This window comes from Thalassophryne amazonica, chromosome 3, assembly GCF_902500255.1.
Source record: "Thalassophryne amazonica chromosome 3, fThaAma1.1, whole genome shotgun sequence".
Taxonomy (NCBI): Eukaryota; Metazoa; Chordata; class Actinopteri; order Batrachoidiformes; family Batrachoididae; genus Thalassophryne; species Thalassophryne amazonica.
This window is the reverse complement of record NC_047105.1, coordinates 94,865,374-94,885,035: the sequence shown is the minus strand read 5'-3', so window position 1 is coordinate 94,885,035 and position 19,662 is coordinate 94,865,374. Positions and strand designations below refer to the sequence as shown.

At 40.5% G+C, this 19,662-nt stretch overlaps 1 protein-coding gene across 2 annotated transcripts; it reads left to right on the top strand.

Annotated features, from left to right (window-relative positions):
- The first annotated feature begins 13,551 nt into the window (after window positions 1-13,551).
- On the top strand, window positions 13,552-19,453 carry cd8b (cd8 beta). Of its 2 annotated transcripts, XM_034167127.1 has the most exons (7): window positions 13,577-13,707; window positions 14,790-15,143; window positions 17,839-17,928; window positions 18,643-18,726; window positions 18,877-18,910; window positions 19,017-19,064; window positions 19,209-19,453. In XM_034167127.1, the coding sequence occupies exons 1-6, from the start codon at window positions 13,653-13,655 to the stop codon at window positions 19,036-19,038; spliced, it is 639 nt and encodes a 212-aa protein (XP_034023018.1). In that variant the 5' UTR covers window positions 13,577-13,652; the 3' UTR covers window positions 19,039-19,064; window positions 19,209-19,453. The 2 variants fall into 2 exon arrangements, with proteins under 2 accessions (XP_034023019.1, XP_034023018.1); XM_034167128.1 differs by having other exon boundaries at window positions 13,552-13,707; window positions 19,017-19,453.
- The last annotated feature ends 209 nt before the right edge of the window (window positions 19,454-19,662 follow it).

Sequence of the window (19,662 nt, the reverse complement as noted above, 5' to 3'; positions counted from 1 at the left end):
TCAGTTCGTGAGTGCCACAGCAACTGGAAGAAGAGGAAACTCGCTTTCAGAACGATGTTTTGAACATGGAAAGGAGAGATCTGAGTGCTGTGGACCAGGATTTAACCTGTTCCCTCCTCCATTGAAAGACGATGATCTCCGGTGCTGGCTAAAGGTGCTGAATTTGAAAAATCCACCTAAACATCCCTATGTCTGTACTATTTATTTTGTGGAGAAAAAACCCATACCACTGCATCCTTACCCAGACAAATGGTTGGACTACAACACTCCATTGAAGAAGCCACGGCTGATGCTAGTGAGACAAACGGGTAAGCTGTGTGTATAGCATTAGCTGCTATCTAATTTACTCATTTTCTGGCGTTTGATACAACCAAGCACTGCATGAAATCACACCATACATATATTAACGTTACGTAATCCTGTCCTTTCCTGATTCCCCTCAGCCCCAACCAGTCCCAGCAGAAGACTGCTCCTCCCTGAGCCTGGTTCTGCTGGAGGTTTCTTCCTGTTAAAAGGGAGTTTTTCCTTCCCACTGTCGCCAAGTGCTTGCTCACAGGGGGTCGTTTTGACCGTTGGGGTTTGTCTGTAATTATTGTATGGCTTTTGCCTTACAATATAAAGTGCCTTGGGGCAACTGTTTGTTGTGATTTGGTGCTATATAAATAAAATTGATTTGATTTGATTTAATCTTGTCATTACGGTGGCACTACTTGTTGGGTACTTGTTGGGTAAGTTGGGATTTTAACTTGATTCAAGGAGATATTGATAGGCTTCGGTGGTTTTATAGTTCCTGATAGCCAAACTGTCCACACAAAGTAGTTAAAAATATCGTCATACATAATCAAGGGCCACTTTTTCATGTCATCTTCCCACTCTGTTATGACCTGTGGGTGAGCCAGAGTCGTTCCCTTTGAGCTTTTCAAAAAGGTTTTTGTTTCCACCCATGTAATATCTTACATTTTTTTTATACTGAAAACACCACTCACTGGAAGTCCTAAGACAACACGTAAATGCCTCTGTTGTTAAAGTTGGCGGGGCTGAATAAGGTGAATAAATGGCAAATAACTGAATTAAAACTAGCAATTTCTGAGATGTTGATATTTATGTAGTGAAGTTTCAAAATGCACTTCATTAGTGCCAGTAAAAGCTGCAGCCCCAGCTGTAGCTCTGTCAATAGGCTTACCTTTAAGGTTCAGTTTTGCGTCTCCGTCCTCTTGGTCTGTCCTGACTCAGGCGGAGTCAGTTCTGGACTGCTGCCTCAACATCTGCCACAGTGGCGTTCTCCAAGGCAGTGGCGGTCCTAGAGTGATTTACTCCCCGGGTGAAACCCCCTGCATCCTCATTGTGGATTTTGAGAAAAATGTGGCAAACCCAGAGAGTGATGCAAAAAATATTCTGCACTCAGATAAGCATTTAGCCCCCTGAGACAGAACCAGATTCAGTCTGTGTGCATAGCAATGCACAAACATTGCACTGGGGGCTATTGTTTTAACTTTGGCCTGCAAACCATTGAGAGCTGAAGCCATGACAGCAGCCATGGCTTCTTCGTAAGGAAGACTATCAAATGGCTTCGCCAAAATCCGGTCCACAACATTCAAATTGTCTGCCATTATGTGCAGCTTGCTACCTAGCTAACTCGCTAGCTGGGACTGGCGTGAGGCTAGTGTGAAGTTTGTCCGTCTGTGAGTGCTTTGTGACGGTGGAGGAGCTCAGCAGCACCCGCTGCTCGGTAGGGACAGAAACTGCGATAGAAGTCAGAAAGAGTGATAGAAGTCAGTGTCCAAACACAAGCAGCTACAAAAAAAACAACAAAAAAACACCAGCAATAGAAGCTCGATTTGTCGCTAGTTGTTTTTAACAAAGAAAATGCTGCCAAGAGGATTAGGAAAGTCTCCTGTTCAACTCAGAACAGAATGAAAATTAAAAAATGCTCCCACGGATGTTTACACCAAAAGATCGCTGATTCGCTCATTTCGCTGTCAGTCAAAAAGGGATTCAGCCTCAGACAGATCATCCAGTCATCATGCAGAAGCTGAGCGTCCAGGCCAGCCGAGGCCAGCCCACTGCCCCATAGACCCCCAGAGACGCTGAGCGTCCGATGGGCGGGACAAAGCCCAGCATTTATCCAATGACTCGTCTCGTTTTGCTGCATTCTTTGCTTCGCTCTTGAACTCCATGGACGCTCAGCATCCACACTGTTTGAAGCACTGTGAAGCTGCGGGAATGAGTGAGGGAGGAAAGCTGTGTCGTTACCAGTGATAAGAAGCTGATTCTGAACAAAAGTTGAGCGCGTTGTAGCGCATATTTAGTCAATGACATGTACACACAACAGTAGTATATATTTGATCACTTATTTTTTGACATTTTAGGGGAAGCTGAACTTCCCTTGCAGTCTTAAAGCAATCGCCTCTGTAGTAGTGTAGTACTTGGTAGTCAACATTTCAATGACTATTACAGCGTTCCACTGGGGGAACGGTGTCGGCGTGTATTAGGGGGCTACCATTCTGTTGGCTAACACAGAGCCCAACGTTAACCCAAGGTGATGCCAGCAATAACTTTAAAAGTTTAAGCCTAATCTTATGCTGAAATTAATTTCGGCTAGACCGTCCGATTTAGCAAACATCATCAGGCTAGTTAGGCCACTAATTCATCATGTCACTCACTGAAATCAATACATAAATCGATACATACCTTTTTCCTTTGCTCGTTTCTCCTCTTCATCTTTCTTTTTCTTTCGAAATTGGGCACTTGATGGCTTTGATTGTTTCCTATCCATGGTTATGTCTTACTCCGTTTCGAACACCTCCTCGTCCAAACATTGAATGATTCCCCCCTCCCCCTGCACAAACTCTGCACTGTGCAGCGTTGCTCACCTAACGCGAGAGGTGAGACTGTCGCTGAACCATTTCAACTTGACCAATTGACCACCACGACCACCATAATCTTGGGAATTCCTTCGGTTCATCATACACAACACAGAATCAAACCTAATGGGAATGTAGAGAATTTCGAAACCTTTATTTGAAATATTATACAATAATAGAGCAGAGCGTGATGACAGATGATGATGTGATCTGAGCACAGTGGATTGTACAGGCGCCAGATGCGCGCCTCCCACCGTTGGGATGGGGGCGCCGCTCTGCCGTAACGTAACCACGAACCCCCCCCCCCCCCACCTTGTTTATTTATTTATTTATTTTGGGCAGGTTTTTTTTTTTTTTTTTCCCGCCCCCCCCCCCCCCCCCCCCCCCCCCCGTGATGCCGCCCTGGGCGGCTGCCCGGTCGGCTCGCCTCCAGGACCGCCCCCAGGACCGCCCCTGCTCCAAGGCAGCGTTTTTCAGTACAGAGAAGACATAAAGACAGAGACACTCCATCAAAATCTGATATTTGACTGGATCGCCTGTAATTAAGGCACAAACATTCAGCTGATTCATTTCTGGATTAGCGAGTGTTTGAGTTTAGTGCTGACTATTACATCCTTGTTAACACCTTGTGGGACTTAAACAGCAGTATATCGTGGCTGGGGTGTTCCTTTAAGTTTTGTCACCGCTCCCACACCAGTTTAGTTGAGTGGCAGGCTGTGGTGTGAACGCCACACACTCTTTTTTTTTTTTTTTTGACCGAGCCGCCCCCTGACAAAGACAGCTTTACAATCTGAAATGAATTCAATTAATCAAACCACATCACATTTCTTTTCCACATGTCATTATAATAATGTTATTATGTTATTTCATTCTGTCCATTTACCAGTATACAGACCCGTAGGCCACGATATTTGGATCAAATTAAAGGGATACCAAAATTTGAACAAGGGCATTCGGGAATGACCCGACATGCATATATGAACCCCTGCTGCATGTGACTCCAGGGACGCAAAAATGTGTGTGATCAAGTATTGAAAGGTACCACACCACATACCCCTCAAATGAGGCCCCACTCATGGCTATCATAGAATGAAACAAACCGTAAACAAACTGTGTACATCCATAAAGTAATCATCATCAAATTGTCTACTGCAAAGGCTCTCGACACGCCGTAAATACAGCAATCACCATGCTGGAAAAATTAACTCACTGCAAAGGTCCTGCCAGGAACCCCTTCAATTTTTTGATTTCCTTTCACACATACTGACTTATGTAAATATTTAATGTAATAAATTATTTTGCTTAAACTGAACAATCTGTGTTCTCCCAATTATATCTTGATCTCTTTGAGCCAAGTCATCTTGACACCTCAAATCACTACTCAACCCTCTCTTTCCTCATCCACCAACCAACTGTGGTGGATGAGGAAAGAGGCATCAAAATTACTTTGGAACATCACTTTCACCTTCCTGTCTGTACTTGGAAGAATGGAGTCAAGTAAACAAAGTCCCATTTAGATCTTGTTATATCCCAATTTGACTGTGAAGGGACACTGTAAGTTGTTTAAACTTGCTGTCCTGCAGCCCTCTAGTTAAAAAGCTCCAGATCCTGGAGAGAAGCAGTGCAGTGGGAAGGGTGGTGTTGAGCTCCTCATCATCAGGATCTTGGCTGCGGCAAGTGGTGGACTTAAGCAGCACCATTATTATGTGGTCCACCTTAAGCTGGAGTTCTCCAAGTTGCCAGAAAATGAACCTTTCAACAGCTGTAAAAAAAAAAATGCAGGGAGAAAGAACTTATAATGCAGTAGTTTACTGACATCAACAAAAGATACTGCCAAATGTAGCTGTGCAGTTAGCAGGGGCAGCTCGGGCTAACTGCCAAGGTCTTAGACCTACGAATAGCAAAAACAGAAAGGGGTTAACCAATGAGACTGGCATGTTCCTGCTTTTGTTATGCAATCAAAACATTATAGCCATAACAATAAAACAGATGTTAACTGCACCCCAACTTAGATGAACCCCAGTGCAGATATGTGTCCAGACTTTGTGAGAAACAGCCCTGATTGTTTTACATGTTCTGACTGCATTTCCACGGGTGCAGCTCTTTCTCCTTCAGGACCCCGTCACACTTAGCAACAATGAGCATGAATCAAGCCGACCCAGGCGAAATGGGGGGAAAAAAGCCAAAATTTGAGATGCAGTCAGATGGGACAGATATTCGAATAGCCGTGTACGAATGCCGTATGACCACTTAGAATGTGGGCAGATCCCACCTCAGCTGATTCGTGCACATTCTGTGTGCATGCTTACGAATGCTGGTCAGATGTAGTTTTAACACACTACGAATACTCAGACTGCTGTCAGAATGCAGTAAGAATATGAAGAATGCACTTCGACTGCCATACATGTGCTCTCCGATTGCCACCCGATGTCTGGGAGGCAAACACGGGGAGAGGAGGGGGACAGCAGAGCTGTCATCTGCCACTCCTCCAAGACCTGGAGTGTCACTCTACTGGACCCCGAATGTCATCCAATGTATGTCACCTCTTTCATCACCAGTGCACACACCTGTTATAACAAGCAGTCCATGATGTGGCCTGACACGTAACGTGTCGATGCCCTACATGTGCCCAATTGCTGTTGTCCAACAGCCCGCAATATGACATATGTGATAAATATGTCATTCGCCTGTTCCTCTCCCTCACTCTACTACTCACTGTCTGTTAGCAGGATACGTCCCCTCAGGATGGACATTTCCTTTCCACACATGACTGACCCTCTGCACCGTGACATTGCCCCCCCCACTGGGCACTGCAGCACTATAATCAAACTCTACAGTTGCACAGGGCTGTGTGCGATCAGACCCCACAGCTCCACGTTGGTGTGCTTGATCAAACTCCACAGCTGCACAGGGTGTGTATAACCCCCGGCAAGATCTGAACGGGCAGTAAGGATCCAAAGAGTTGTATCCAAAAGCTTCGATTCGTCAGTGATCTTCCACACAGAATGGTCTGCCCTCATCACTGCTTGCAGCTGCCGGACAGCGGGAAGGTTGCTGTCTGCTAAAGGGCTGATGTCCAGGAGAGAGTAAAAGAAAGAGAGAGATAGAGAGGGCTGCTGGGCAGCACATCTGGAGCTGTTCCAAAGGTGATTATTTGCTTTATTTACATTGTAGTGCTTTGGTAAACAGTTGCATCATCAGTCCTTCTCATGGTTTAGAAGATATATCAGTCATTGTACAGTGAGGAAAATAAGTATTTAATTTTGCCAGTTTTCCCACTTAGAAATCATGGAGGGGTCTGAAATTTTCATCTTAGGTGCATGTACACTGTGAGAGACATAATCTAAAAAAAAAAAAATCTTAGGTGCATGTACACTGTGAGAGACATAATCTAAAAAAAAAATCCGGAAATCACAATATGATTTTTTTAATAATTTATTTGTATGTTACTGCTGCAAATAAGTATTTGAACACCTGTGAAAATCAATGTTAATATTTGGTACAGTAGCCTTTGTTTGCAATTACAGATGTCAAACGTTTCCTGTAGTTCTTGACCAAGTTTTCAGACACTGCAACAGGGATTTTGGTCCACTCCTCCATACAGATCTTCTCCAAATCTTTCAGGTTTGGAGTTTCAGCTCCCTCCAAAGATTTTCTGTTGAGTTCAGGTCTGGAGACTGGCCAGGCCACTCCAGGACCTTGAAATGCTTCTTGCAGATCCCCTCCTTAGTTGCCCTGGCTGTGTGTTTGGGGTCATTGTCATGCTGGAAGACTCAGCCATGACCCATCTTCAATGCTCTTACTGAGAGAAGGAGGTTGTTTGCCAAAATCTCACACAATACATGACCCCATCCATCCTCCCTTCAATACGGTGCAGTCATCCTGTCCCCTTTGCAGGAGAGCACCCCCAGAGTATGATGTTTCCACCCCCATGCTTCACAGTTGGGATGGTTTTCTTGGGGTTGTTCTCATCAGCTAAACATGGTAGGTGGAGTTGATTCCAAAAAGCTCTATTTTGGTCTCATCTGACCACATGTCCTTCTCCCATGCCTCCTCTGGATCATCCAGATGGTCACTGGTGAACTTCAAACGGGCCTGGACATGTGCTGGCTTGAGCAGGGGGACCTTGCTGCCCTGCAGGATTTTAACCCATGACAGCATCATGTGTTACGAATGTAATCTTTGTGACTGTTGTCCCAGCTATCTTCAGGTCATTGACCAGGTCCTCCTGTGTAGTTCTGAAGTTTCTCAGAATCATCCTTACCCCACAAAGTGAGATCTTGCATGAAATCCCAGACTGAGGGAGATTGACAGTCATCTTGTGTTTCTTCCACTTTCTAATAAATAATCATAACAGTTGTTGTCTTCTACCAAGCTGCTTGCCTGTTGTCCTGTAGTCCATCCCAGCCTTGTGCAGGTTTAAAGTTTTGTCCCTGGTGTCCTTAGACAGCTCTTTGGTCTTGCTATGGTGGACAGGTTGGAGTGTGATTGATTGTGTGAACAGGTGTCTTTTATACAGGTAACAAGTTCAAACAGGTGCAATTAATACAGGTAAAGAGTGCAGAATAAGAGGGCTTCTTAAGGAAAAATTAACAGGTCTGTGTGAGCCAGAATTCTTGCTGGTTGGTAGGTGTTCAAATACTTATTTGCAGCAGTAACATACAAAGAAATTATTAAAAAAATCATACATTGTGATTTCCAGTTTATTTATTTATTTTTTTTAGATTATGTCTCTACAGTGGACATGCACCTAAGATGAAAATTTTAGACCCCTCCATGATTTCTAAGTGGGAGAACTTGCAAAATCGCAGGGTGTTCAAATACTTATTTTCCTCTGTATATATCGCATACCGGGTATCATGGATCAGTTTGGATATGTCAAAATACTTGGAAGAGGTCATGTTGCCTTATGCTGAAGAGGACATGCCCTTGAAATGGTTGTTTCAACAAGATAATGACCCCAAGCACACTAGTAAACAAGCAAAATCTTGGTTCCAAACCAACAAAATTAATGCCTCACAGATGTGAAGAAATCATGAAAAACTGTGGTTATACAACTAAATACTAGTTTATTGATTCACAGGATTGATAAAAAAGCAATTTGAACATAATAGTTTTGAATTTGTAGCGTCAACAGCAGACGCTACTATTATTGTGAACACCCCCTTTTCTACTTTTTTTACTAATAGCCCAATTTCATAGCCTTACGAGTGTGCATATCATGAATGCTTGGTCTTGTTGGATTTGTGAGAATCTACTGAATCTACTGGTACCTTGTTTCCTATGTAACAATAAGAAATATACTCAAAACCTGGATTCATCTTTTTAGTCACATAGCAGTACTATTATTCTGAACACTACTGTGTATGACCCTGCGATAGCTGGCATCCTGTCCAGGGTGTACCCTGCCTCACACCCTGTGACTGCTGGGATAGGCTTCAGCCCCCTTCTGAACCATGATTAGAGTAAGTGAGTATAGAAAATGAATGAATGTGTGTAACTGGACTGTATTTATATTGCACTTTAAACTATTCCACCTCTACGCCAACCTCAAGGCGCTGCCATGCAAGGTGCTGAAACACTACACAGGGCTAATTTGCAGATTAAAACCTTTAGGCAGTTTGACCTAAAGAACTGTACAACACGTGCTTGTAGAACTGTTGGTTACATGGAGAACCTGGCATAGAAAAATGTCAGAACAAATAGTGTTTTCAGATATATTTTAAAAACACGCAATAGCAGAACTGACAGCAGAAGATGTTGGAAAATATATAAATTCTTACATATGTGACACATTTTCTCATATGAACCAACAAACAACACAAGTTCTGAGTTCGGCATCTTATGTAAGATGAGAGCAGAGAGCCCAACAAAGGTTTTGTCGCTCAGCGATGTGTAAAAAGCAGCTCTGAAGCCCCCTGAGATCTCCTGTTTTCAAAGAATCCTGTGGTCTGGTTCCGTCTCACTCGAATCCCGACCCCCGTCGAGCTGCATGGAGCCCACATCCTCTGCGTTTGAGACCCCTGTCAGGCTGAAAAACAACCATAACCTTTCACATACACAAATACACAATCCACAGAGCACCACTTTAAGGAGTCTCAGGAGTTATTGAAGAGTTATGAATTCTTCAAATAAAGTGGCACAGAACAGTTTGTAAATCAGGCCGTGAGCACAGAGTTAAATGATAGATGCTGGTCAGTGCCCCATGATTTGCATTCAAGGAAATGTACTCAAAGTCAATAACAAAATCAGTGTGTGTGGAAATGTTGCCAAATATGTGAACAGCATCATTTTTGTGTTTATTATGAATGCATATTTTTCATCTTCCTCTGTAGGTTTCTGGACACTTTGTTCGACAGTCAGATAATTTAAAAGTTCAGTTGAATATTTTATCCAAAGTAACACCATTCAAATCTTTTCAACTTCATTATTTTATTTGCTTTCCTTTTGCAGCTGTTTCTGGACAACTTTGAGAGGATTGTTATTTGTGTTGGATTATACTGTTTTAGTGACTCTTCTTTCTTTTGTTCAACTTTTTTCATTGTATTCTTATTATGATGTGTGATATAATCCAAAAAAAAAAAAAAAGTTGTAAATTCATTCTATTCTTGCTGACTTTGTTTTTACAAGAGCTGCAATGTTTTGTTGATTATTAATTGACTATTAAATTTGTCAACCATTTTGACAATCGATTAATAAAGTTTTTTTTTAATACCCAAATTCTGTCTCTGAAATGTGAGTATTTTCTGCTTTGTTTTAATAGTTTCATTACTATCTGGCAGTAAACTGAATATCTCTGGGTTGTGGACAAAATAAGACATTGTCTTGAGCATTATAAAGACCAAACAACTAATTGCTTAACATTATGAAACGAATCCTTTTTTGGAGTCATAGTTTTTACTGATGGCTAATGGATGGGAAAATACTGTGCTTATTTGTATAAGTGCTGCTCAGTGTCTGTGTGTTGTGTTTAATCACTGGATTTTATCATGTTGCATTTTGTGCAAATTTAAAGTTCTTTATATAACAAAACAAAGGACGGGTGCACACACACACACACAAAAAATCACTCCATATTACACAGTAATTACGTCCACTAAGGACGTAATAAAATCATTGACGTTTATTTATTTATTTATTTATTTGTCTGCCTGTTAGCAGGATTACATCAAAACCACTGCATGGAGTTTGACAAAATTTTCACCACAGATAGATATTGGGCCTTGGAAAACTCCATGAAATTTTGGAGGTGATTCGGATCCTGGATCAAGATTTCACTTTACAGTTGTATGCAACAGTTTGGGCACCCCTGATAATTTCCATGATTTTGCTTTATAAATCATTGATTGTCTGGATCAGAAATTTCAGTTAAATATATCATATAGCAGACAATGACGAGCACACTGATATTTGAGAAGTGAAATGAAGTTTCTAGTATTTACAGAAAGTGTGCAATAATTATTTAAACAAAATTGGGCATGTGCATAAATTTGGGCACCCTTGTCATTTTATTGATTTGAATACATTCATCACTAATTATTGGAACACAAAATTGGTTTGGTAAGCTCATTGACCCTTGACCTCCTTACACAGGTGAATCCAATCATAAGAAAGGGTATTTAAGGTGGCCATTTATGTTGTGTGTTGGCGGGGGGTTTGGCTGGACAAGGTTGGGTTGTTTTGTGTTTATTTTCCTTCCCAGGTGATTTGGGGCTGTTCTCTGAGGAAAATGTGCTGCAGAAGAGTCTCTCTCCTCTGTTACGATGATTGGCTGCACCTGTTGCATTCTCGTATATATATATATAGGTCTGCTTTGTACTGCAGTAAATTTCAGAGCTATACCACTCTAATATTTTTGAAGCTATGTATAATATTATGTACAAACCTTTGTAATTATGATGAATATGCAATATCACAGTTTATGACAATATTTGCATGTTGAATATAGAGTCAGTCAGAATTGTTCCTGATGCCCAAATTGAATTTGAAATATTTTTTCAAATATGTACTTGGTTCTATAATCATTATTTTTATTACCTCAGTGAATTCAGCCGTTGCCTCACAGTCTCTAAACTGAGAGTACCCAAGATCCCTCATTGTGTGGAGAGCCACTGACACAGAGAGACTTGGTGTCTGTTCAGCCAATGACACCCTCATCTTGTGGTTCTCAAAGTAGACATGTTTGTTTGTAATTTTTATTGGCAGCATGGAGTACATCTTTTTTTTTTTTTTTTTTTGCACATCATTGATATGATGTGCAACATCATATCAACCTCCAAATGATTTGTTCGGTGGTCGGTGCAATTGGACTGTATGCCTGCAGAATAAGAATCAGTCACTGCTCAAACAGCAAAATGTGATCATCACGTACAGGTGTAACTGCAAAGGATCAGACAACAATGTTTACATATACCTTTTAACAGCAGAGTCATAACTTGTACAAATAGGTCTACAACAATCATCATTTACCTGTAACATATTACATACCAACTTGACCATGTGCATATCCAGCATCATCTTGTTCAGACTAGGCTTGTTATCCACCGAATGCAACCACCTGTTAAAAAATAACTAAATAAAAATTGAGAACTAGCTATTTAACGTGTCTGCACCAGTAATAACCAAAAATTAAATTGGACAACATTAAGACTACTAGGAAACCAAGGTCACTTTTGATGGCTTTCAACAAGTGAGTAACTAAGAAATTGTTTAACAGCTTGGGCATGTTCCAACTTGCCCGTTAAGGTTTCCAACACGGAGGTGTTTTTCCTGTCGCGACCCCCCGCGGTCGGGTCCGGCCCGACATGTGACTCTGCCCGCACGTTCTTTCATTACAAAATGTCCGTTAACAATGGAATGTCCGAATAAACTCCTCATGCCGACTTCTTCTGAAAGTTCTCTGTTCTCTGACAACTTACTGGGTCAACAGAGCCTGAAATGTGGAAGTTTTCAACTTGAAACGGCGAGACGCTGCCGCCTCAAGGTGCAGATCGCCGTCAGGCGCCGTGGGCCGTCCTTAAAGCGACACTACCAGACCAAAATCTCTCACCAGCCGTTAAAATTTTTACCGAAAACCAGCTGAATTTATCGAATGGTGTCCACTCAGTTGTGCCTTACAGTTGAAAAAATTTTTATCAAACAAAGCAGCAGTCTCTGAGCCATTCCTAAACAATGAAAAAACGACAAGAGGGTGGGCCACTCCTCACTCAAAGACTGCCCACAGGCGAATGATGTAACCGACAGGCGTGAAAAAACTCTTGCATGCCCACGAGGGTTCAAGCATGTCTGATGTAATCACACGTGATTCAAATCCATATGGTTTTTGAAAAAAATAATAAGGTCCGTTACTTTTATCACAGACCTCGTACATCGTCAGGATTGTTTTTGAACTAGCTGACTGTTTTTGCAAGTTGACTGAGAACAGTTTTGGATTGGATTGAACTGCTATTTAATTTGGAACCTCTTGACCTCAAAGGACCACTGAGGCACACCAAATTGTAAGTCCTTTTTCTCTTGTTTATAAATTAATAAAATATCAAATGACAAGTATTTATTTTAGGTGTTACATAAAACAAATAAGTGAATAAAAAGTAAAGTGCTGTAAATACTAGATACAGATACACTGTACATGGATTATTTGGTTACATTGGTTTACTTGCCATGTGGCATGTAGATCTAACCCCCAACTTGCCCAGCATGGCAAGTCACTCCTAGGTCTAAGTGTAGAGCCCTGCCCTTAAAAAAAAAGGTAGTTCTGTTGTTCATGTTTCTGTATAACTGCACTCTAAGAGATGAAACATACACTCTTAGGCATAAAACATTGAATTTAATTGATAAAGTTAAGGTAACTTTTTCCACATAACATTGTCAGTTAAGTGCAAAATAATATTGTAGTTGAAATTAATTAAATCAAATGAAACATTATTACTTAATTCCCAATATTGTTTTGCACTTAACTGACAAAGATGTGGAAAAAGTTAACTTTATCAAATAAATTCTACATTTTATTTCTTCGACTGAACAGTATGTGTTGTACAACTGTGGGGACATGGGGTGTTGTATGTTGTGGACAGTGAACATTGCTGCAACATTATGTGACTATCAAATTGAATTAATCCTGTACATCAGTATTCCCATGGTGCATCGTGCAGCCTGTATGTAGGCCTCTGCAGAGCTGTGGGTCACACACCTGGGCAAAGAATACAGCGCTGCAAACTGCTACACAACTCTCTCTTTCTCTCTCTGTGCATGTGTCTGTGTGTGTGTGTGTGTGTGTGTGCGTGCTATGCCTTAAATGTGTCTGTGTGTCAGGCCAGTTATACATTTCCAGCTGTCTGTTGTGATACAAAGTACTACATGTTGAACTTAATCTTTCTCCTCTAACAACATGCACCTGTGAGATGAAAACATTTATTACACAGTAATAACAGTGAGTATGTACATGGCCTATAATGTCATATGCAGCTCTGTATTTCACTTTTGTTGAATTAATACTTTTGACAAATCATCCGGCTGCTTGCATAGCCCTCTCTGATAGGCCGTGTGTGTGTGTGTGTGTGTGTGTGTGTGTGTGTGTGTGTGTGTGTGTGTGTGTGTGTGTGTGTGTGTGTGTGTGTGTGTGTGTGTGTGTGTGTGTGTGTGTGTGTCTCACGTTGGGCTGTCACCTTGACGACACAGAGCTCTGACACCTCAGTTCCTCCTCTCATCTATGACAGACAGATATCAGGAAAAGAAAGCATCAGTGTCGACCCTCACATACAGACACAGAGTCGCTGTGGACCGGCCAAAATGATTCTCACGTCTCTGCTGTGGACCATGTTGGTGGTGACCTTATGGACTCCAGGTAGGTCTCACAAGTTTCTCTAACATGTCATATCAGACTGCTGCAGCCTCAGTCTGCGGCCTGTAGCCAGAATATGCGTTACTCCAAATATACACCGTTTAAATGATTATCTATGTTTTTACAAACTTGGGAGGTGTGTTGAGTTTATTTTGTAATATTAACAGAAGGCTTTGATGAATATGTTACAGGTGTTTGTAATATTAATATTGTTATTACGTTTGCCCTCTCGGCATGTTGTTCGTAATAATAAATGCAGTGAGTGTAAAATTTAGGTTTCCTTGCTCCATTATATTGCCAAAATCTGAGAATGAGAGATTTGTGTGTTTTTCTGTTTCGTTTTGTTTGCAAATAATATTAAAACAACTATTATGAGGACATGGGAATGAGCGTGTGCACTATGTTTGAGTTTGTCTCACTTTGGTGGATTCTTAAACAAAACATTTCACACATGTTGACAAGCCTGAAATAAGAATGGAACAGGACCTTTAGACATGTATGTTTTCCAGATTTCTTTATTTCACAAACATGCGATTGCAACAGGTATTTGCCTACACGTATCTGACAAACAGACACATTCAGGGTGTGAGGTGTAGATTAGATGAAGTAACACTTCCACTGTGGGCATCTTAAAAGTTGCCGATGTTGACATATGGCATTTTTGAAATGTCATGAGAAGACTTAGAAATCAGTGCGCAACGTTTCGTCACACTGCAGCTTTAATTCTTGAAAAACTCTGGTTTTGTTTGCCTTTTTTTTCCTTTTATGTATTGGAAAGTGTGTCTTAATGCTAAATTGCTTGTTTGAAGCCTCACTGCATTTACCCTTCTATGACTGTGCCAAAACTGATTGTGCAAAATCAAAGGCGTGTTTATTAAATGCTTTAAATAAAAGAGTTTAAGTGCATTTGCAACAAAACCACAGAAAGAATAACTTTGGAACCAACGTGGTAAAATTTGTGATTTTTGTAAAAATTTAATGAAGACTAACTTTTTCCATTGTGTTTGAAAGCTGCCAGCATTAACGTTGAACTAACGGCTTTCAGATATGTTGTTTTGAAGTGTCCTTCTTGTCTCCACTCCCAGGTTTGAGCCAGATCCTGATCCAAAAACCCTCAAAGGTTCTCTACCCTCCAATCCTCTCTTCAGAGGTGATTGAGTGCGATTGTGGAAACAGTTCTTGTGACTTTGTCTTGTGGTTTCGCAGTCTTCTCATCAGTAATGACCTACAGTTCCTCGGTACATGCAACAACGCAAATCGCGACACCTACACGAGTGTCGCCAATACAGGACAGTTTAAGTTTAGCAAGAAGGGCAGCTTGTCCTTTGTGCTACGAATTGTCAATGTGACGGAAGAAGATGCAGGGGTTTATTCCTGCGTGCTGACCAGCAAGAGGAAGGATGAAATGTGGAATCCTGGGATTCTTCTTCGCCCGGGAGGTGTGTATGTTTTAATATCAGCTGCTTTAATCTATTTAAAATTTTCAGCTGTCTCACCCACCGTGTACCTGAGACATCTTTAGTTTGAGTTCAGCCTGATGCATGCCACCATTTACTACCCCATGAGGATAAAATACCTTTAAAATGTTTTTAAACAGTATTTTAAGTTATATGCGATGTTTAATCGTGTTAACTTTTCCAAACTGGTGTTTAATGAGCTCCCGAGAAATAAATGTCAGTAAAACAAAAGAGCTCATCCTACAAAATGGCCCAGATTTAATGCAGCCAAGAAATATTAACAGGCAACCAGTTGAACAGGTCCAAGACTTTAAATATCTTGGTACATTTGTTAACAGTAATCTGACTTTTAAAGTAAATACCGAGCACATTTTCAGGAAGTGTCCACAACTTCTCCACTTGCTCCGCAAGTTGAACAACTTTGCTGTGAGCCAAAATATTCTTTATGTTGTATTGCGAACTTAGTGGAAAGTATTTTATCTTTTAACATGATCTTCTGGTACGGTAATTTAAACATAAAGAAGAGGAACAAGCTGCAGAAAATAGTGAACATGACTTCCAAAATTTTCAGTAAGCTACAAAAGCAGCTCAGTAAAATATATGATGAACTACAAATGACCCGTCACGTCCGTTGTTCAGAGAATTCAAACATTTACCTTCAGGGAGATGTTATAAAATAACAAAGGCAAACATAAATATCTACAATAAATCCTTTGTAGCAAGTGCTATTAGAGTTTTAATTAAAGTGCAGGTTTGCATTCTGTGATTTATTTTTTACTTTTGCCAACAAAGTTGGTTGGAGGTTTTATTTTCACCCATTTGTTTGTTTGTGAACAGCCTGTAACCTACAAGTTTTCATATGTCGTTGTGAGGTTTTTACAGAGGATTCATGTCCTGATAGGCAAGAACTGATTCAATTTTCAAGGTCAAAGTCAGGAAAAATCTTTTAAAATGGGAAAAATCCCTATCCATTTACACTGAACAAATTTTCAAAAATTCATAACTCCGTTAAAAAAGATGGTATCCTTTATCGACTTTATCGACTGATGGTATTCTTTATCGACTGTATCCTTGATCTGGATCTGATCCGGATTACAGATTTTGTGGACATTTGAATTTAATATTGAAAACCCCATTTAATGTATATTTTACATTATATCTTAATCAAACATGCCCCAATCACTCCCATATTTGAAAGTGAGGTGCAGACTGGCAACGTTTGATCTGGATCTGATCTGGATTGCGGATTTTGTGGACATTTTCAAATATATTGAAAAGTCCATTTGGTGTACATATTGCATTATATCTCAATCAAAAGTGCCTCAACCACTCTCATTTGTGACAATGGGGTGCAAACTGGCACTCTCAATGAACAGACAAAGTTTGATACGCATCTGATCCGTATTGTGGATTTAGCACATATTTGAGTTTAATATTGAAAAGCGCTTTTGATCTGTATTTTATCTTATGAAAACCCACTTCTTCCAAGGAAAAAATCTGTGGAATTGGAAAGTAGTGTTGGTGGAGGTTTGCGCCCTATGAGTGCAATTTTCTAGTTTATGAATTTTTATTAGCTAACTTTTTATGGTTGTTGCTGCAATGATGTTGTGTACTGTGAGTTTTAATCTTATTTATAGATATGTATAGAGGCTATATGAACTCTTATTTAGATATAATTTTATGTTGTTTGTGATGATGTTGCAATGGTGTTTTTTTTTTTGTAAAACCAGAGAAATGTTTCTACACTGTGGATAATGATGTTTTTGTTCATGAATTCACTATATATATTTATTCATTCTCACCATATTGGATGTAACTTGTTCTGTCCTATATGCTTGGTTACCTGCTGTTGCGGGATGATGGATTCTCCTGACACACATGGTTTGTTCTTAAATGTAATTGACAGGTTCATCCCAGTTCAACAAAACGTGCTGTAGATTTGTTGCCACTTTGGCCGGTGCCCACAACTGCCTGTTTCACCGAAGGTTCTGTAACGTACAGTAATGCAGCGCTGCTCGGAAAAACGTGTACATTTTGGCTCAGGCCGTATAAACGTGGAGGCAGTTTATCCAATGGGGGAAGTGCTTCTTTAACCCCAAAGAAACTTTAGGATTCTTGAAGGGTTGTAAGCTAATTCACAGTAAGTATGTGGAAACTGTATGTGCAGCAAGAAATGTATTTATTTGAACCGCAGAACTTTTAACAGTCTACTGAAGTCAGATTGCAATGAAAACTAACAATGTACTGACCCAGACGGTAGACTACCACTGTGCCAAATTTGAGTCTGATCCCATGTGGGACGGTTGAAATTTGCTCTAGAAACCACAGGAATACAAATATCCAGCAGATCGTTATATAGGTTTAATGCAACGCAAAATACATTCTAAAAGTTGCTTGATAATGGAAGTAATAATGATTTTTTAAATCTATTTCGCTAAACAAGCAGATTGAAAAACCTGAATACAAACAGTGGCCCGGTAGCAATGCATTGGAGAGAAGCAGATAAACAGGTGTAGCGGCATTTTGTGGTGGCGCGCTCAGTGAGATGATCGTTTAGTATAATGAAGCTTGAAAAATGATCAGCTTCACTGTAGCTCTGTTAAATTCATTGATTTCAGTGCTGACTGCCTGTGTTCATTCATCACTTTTTCTTTCTCTAACGTTTGGTATCTGGCAGTGACTCCTCCAACTGTCCCGCCAGAGGTGAAGCTCAGGCTGCCGGTCAACCCGGTCTGTCCTCGCTGCAAAAAGAAGACCCGACCCCACGGTCAGTTTAGAGGGAAACGGCCTCAGCTGTCTTACAGTTTAACTGATATCCCGCTGTGTTCTTTTGAAAATTCTTGATTTTTGTGTTTGATGGTGTGTAATTCTGTTATTAAATTGAAATGTGTGTTGTCGTACACAAAAATGAAAGATGAGCAGAACTATTAAGAATTAATGCCATAAACCTGTCTGGATCTTCACAAAAGTTCACTTGATTGACTCTTATAATGTGCGAGATATTTGTTCAAAATCAGCTATTTGAGCAGCTGATTGAAATTTTTCTTGTTAGCAACAACAAATTGATGAAATTATCCAGAATCCATATCTGGATCTTGGTCCACAGCAGAACACGTAGGAGCTCTTGTTCTCGATGGAACTGATCGTTCCACTGCGTGTCTTTTTGAATGGATTTGCTGCCAATCAGAAAAACCTTTGTGATCATGTAACCTCCTGAGCAGGATTAATGACTGAATACATCAGGTCAACTCATCATTAACACATCGAGACTACACATTGTACTGCATGTACTGCTTTTAAAATCAGCCAATTGTTTCTTTTTAAACTGTTTTCCTGCACATATTCTTGCTGAACGTCTCAGTGTTGAATCGTGAGTTGTGACTCTGTGAGCGCAGTTTGCCATGAAGATTTAGAGGCTTTTTAACTTTAAAATCTCTTGAGCGGCTCAAATTTGCTCATGTGTACAGTTTGTTTGTTTCAGACGGCTGCCTGCTTGTGTGGCCTTTGGTGGGTGTTATTTTGGTCCTGGCTGTGGTCCTGGTCTGCACGCTCTACTACTTCAGCCGTGAGTCATGCTCCTCTCCAACACAGTAACACAATCTTTCTTATGGCTGGCTTTATTTATTTACAGTATGTGATGTTGTGCAGAAATCTGTGTACAGGTGACAGCACTGAGCTTAAACCTTAAAACGTAACTGTTTTGTCTTAATTACAGGTTTGCCCAAAAAGTGTCGACACCAGTTTGTAAAGTAAGTGTACAGTGTGACTTGTGTTGATGCTCTTCAGCTCATGTGAAAATAAAACGTGTTCCACAGTGAACTGATTATTTCTTTCTTTGTGTTTTTTCCATTTAAGGAAAAGGCCGATGACTTCATGAATGTATCACCGGCGACATGTGACAAAGTATGCAGCTTACACATTAAGTGTGAACAAAATCTGAACAACAGCCACCAGTTTGGGAACTGTTTTCAGTCGGAAGTAAACCTGCTTTAATGAAATTATTTTTGTCATGCGATCAATGACACTGAAATGTTTCGTTTTAAACAGACACGGGGAAGAAAATTACCCTTGAGGATGTCCTTGGCTAACAACAGCCCCTTACATCTGTTTCCTGTGAAATATGAGTTCAGGAACATTTTTATGTTTTAACAGCATCAACCGTGTATCATAATGTGACATAGTGACTCTTTTTATTTCAGTTATTGCAAGAGGAGACTCCACCCAGGTCACTGTTGTAATATTACATTGCTAAATATGTTTTCCTTGTCAATAAACTGTGTTTTTAATGATCATGAGCAGGTTTCTTTTTTTAAGTTAGGGGGTCTGCAGAATGTAGTTGAGCTTTCTGCATCCAAATTAAAATAGAAAATACATACGGGACTACTTTTCCTCTGGTCCAGCAACTGGTGCACCAAGAAAACCTTTAAAAGAATTCACTTAACACCTGTGTACAGTATGTGTGTTTTTTAAAATGTCATGAGTTGTATGTTGAAAAGCAGCA

Bases quoted from the DNA above. Each gene is read 5' to 3' on its own strand.
- cd8b (XM_034167128.1), top strand. From the start codon at position 13,653: ATGATTCTCACGTCTCTGCTGTGGACCATGTTGGTGGTGACCTTATGG. The intron at 13,708-14,789 runs GTAGGTCTCACA...CTCCACTCCCAG, and splicing joins GGTGACCTTATGGACTCCAG to GTTTGAGCCAGATCCTGATC. The intron at 18,727-18,876 runs GTGAGTCATGCT...TCTTAATTACAG, and splicing joins CACGCTCTACTACTTCAGCC to GTTTGCCCAAAAAGTGTCGA.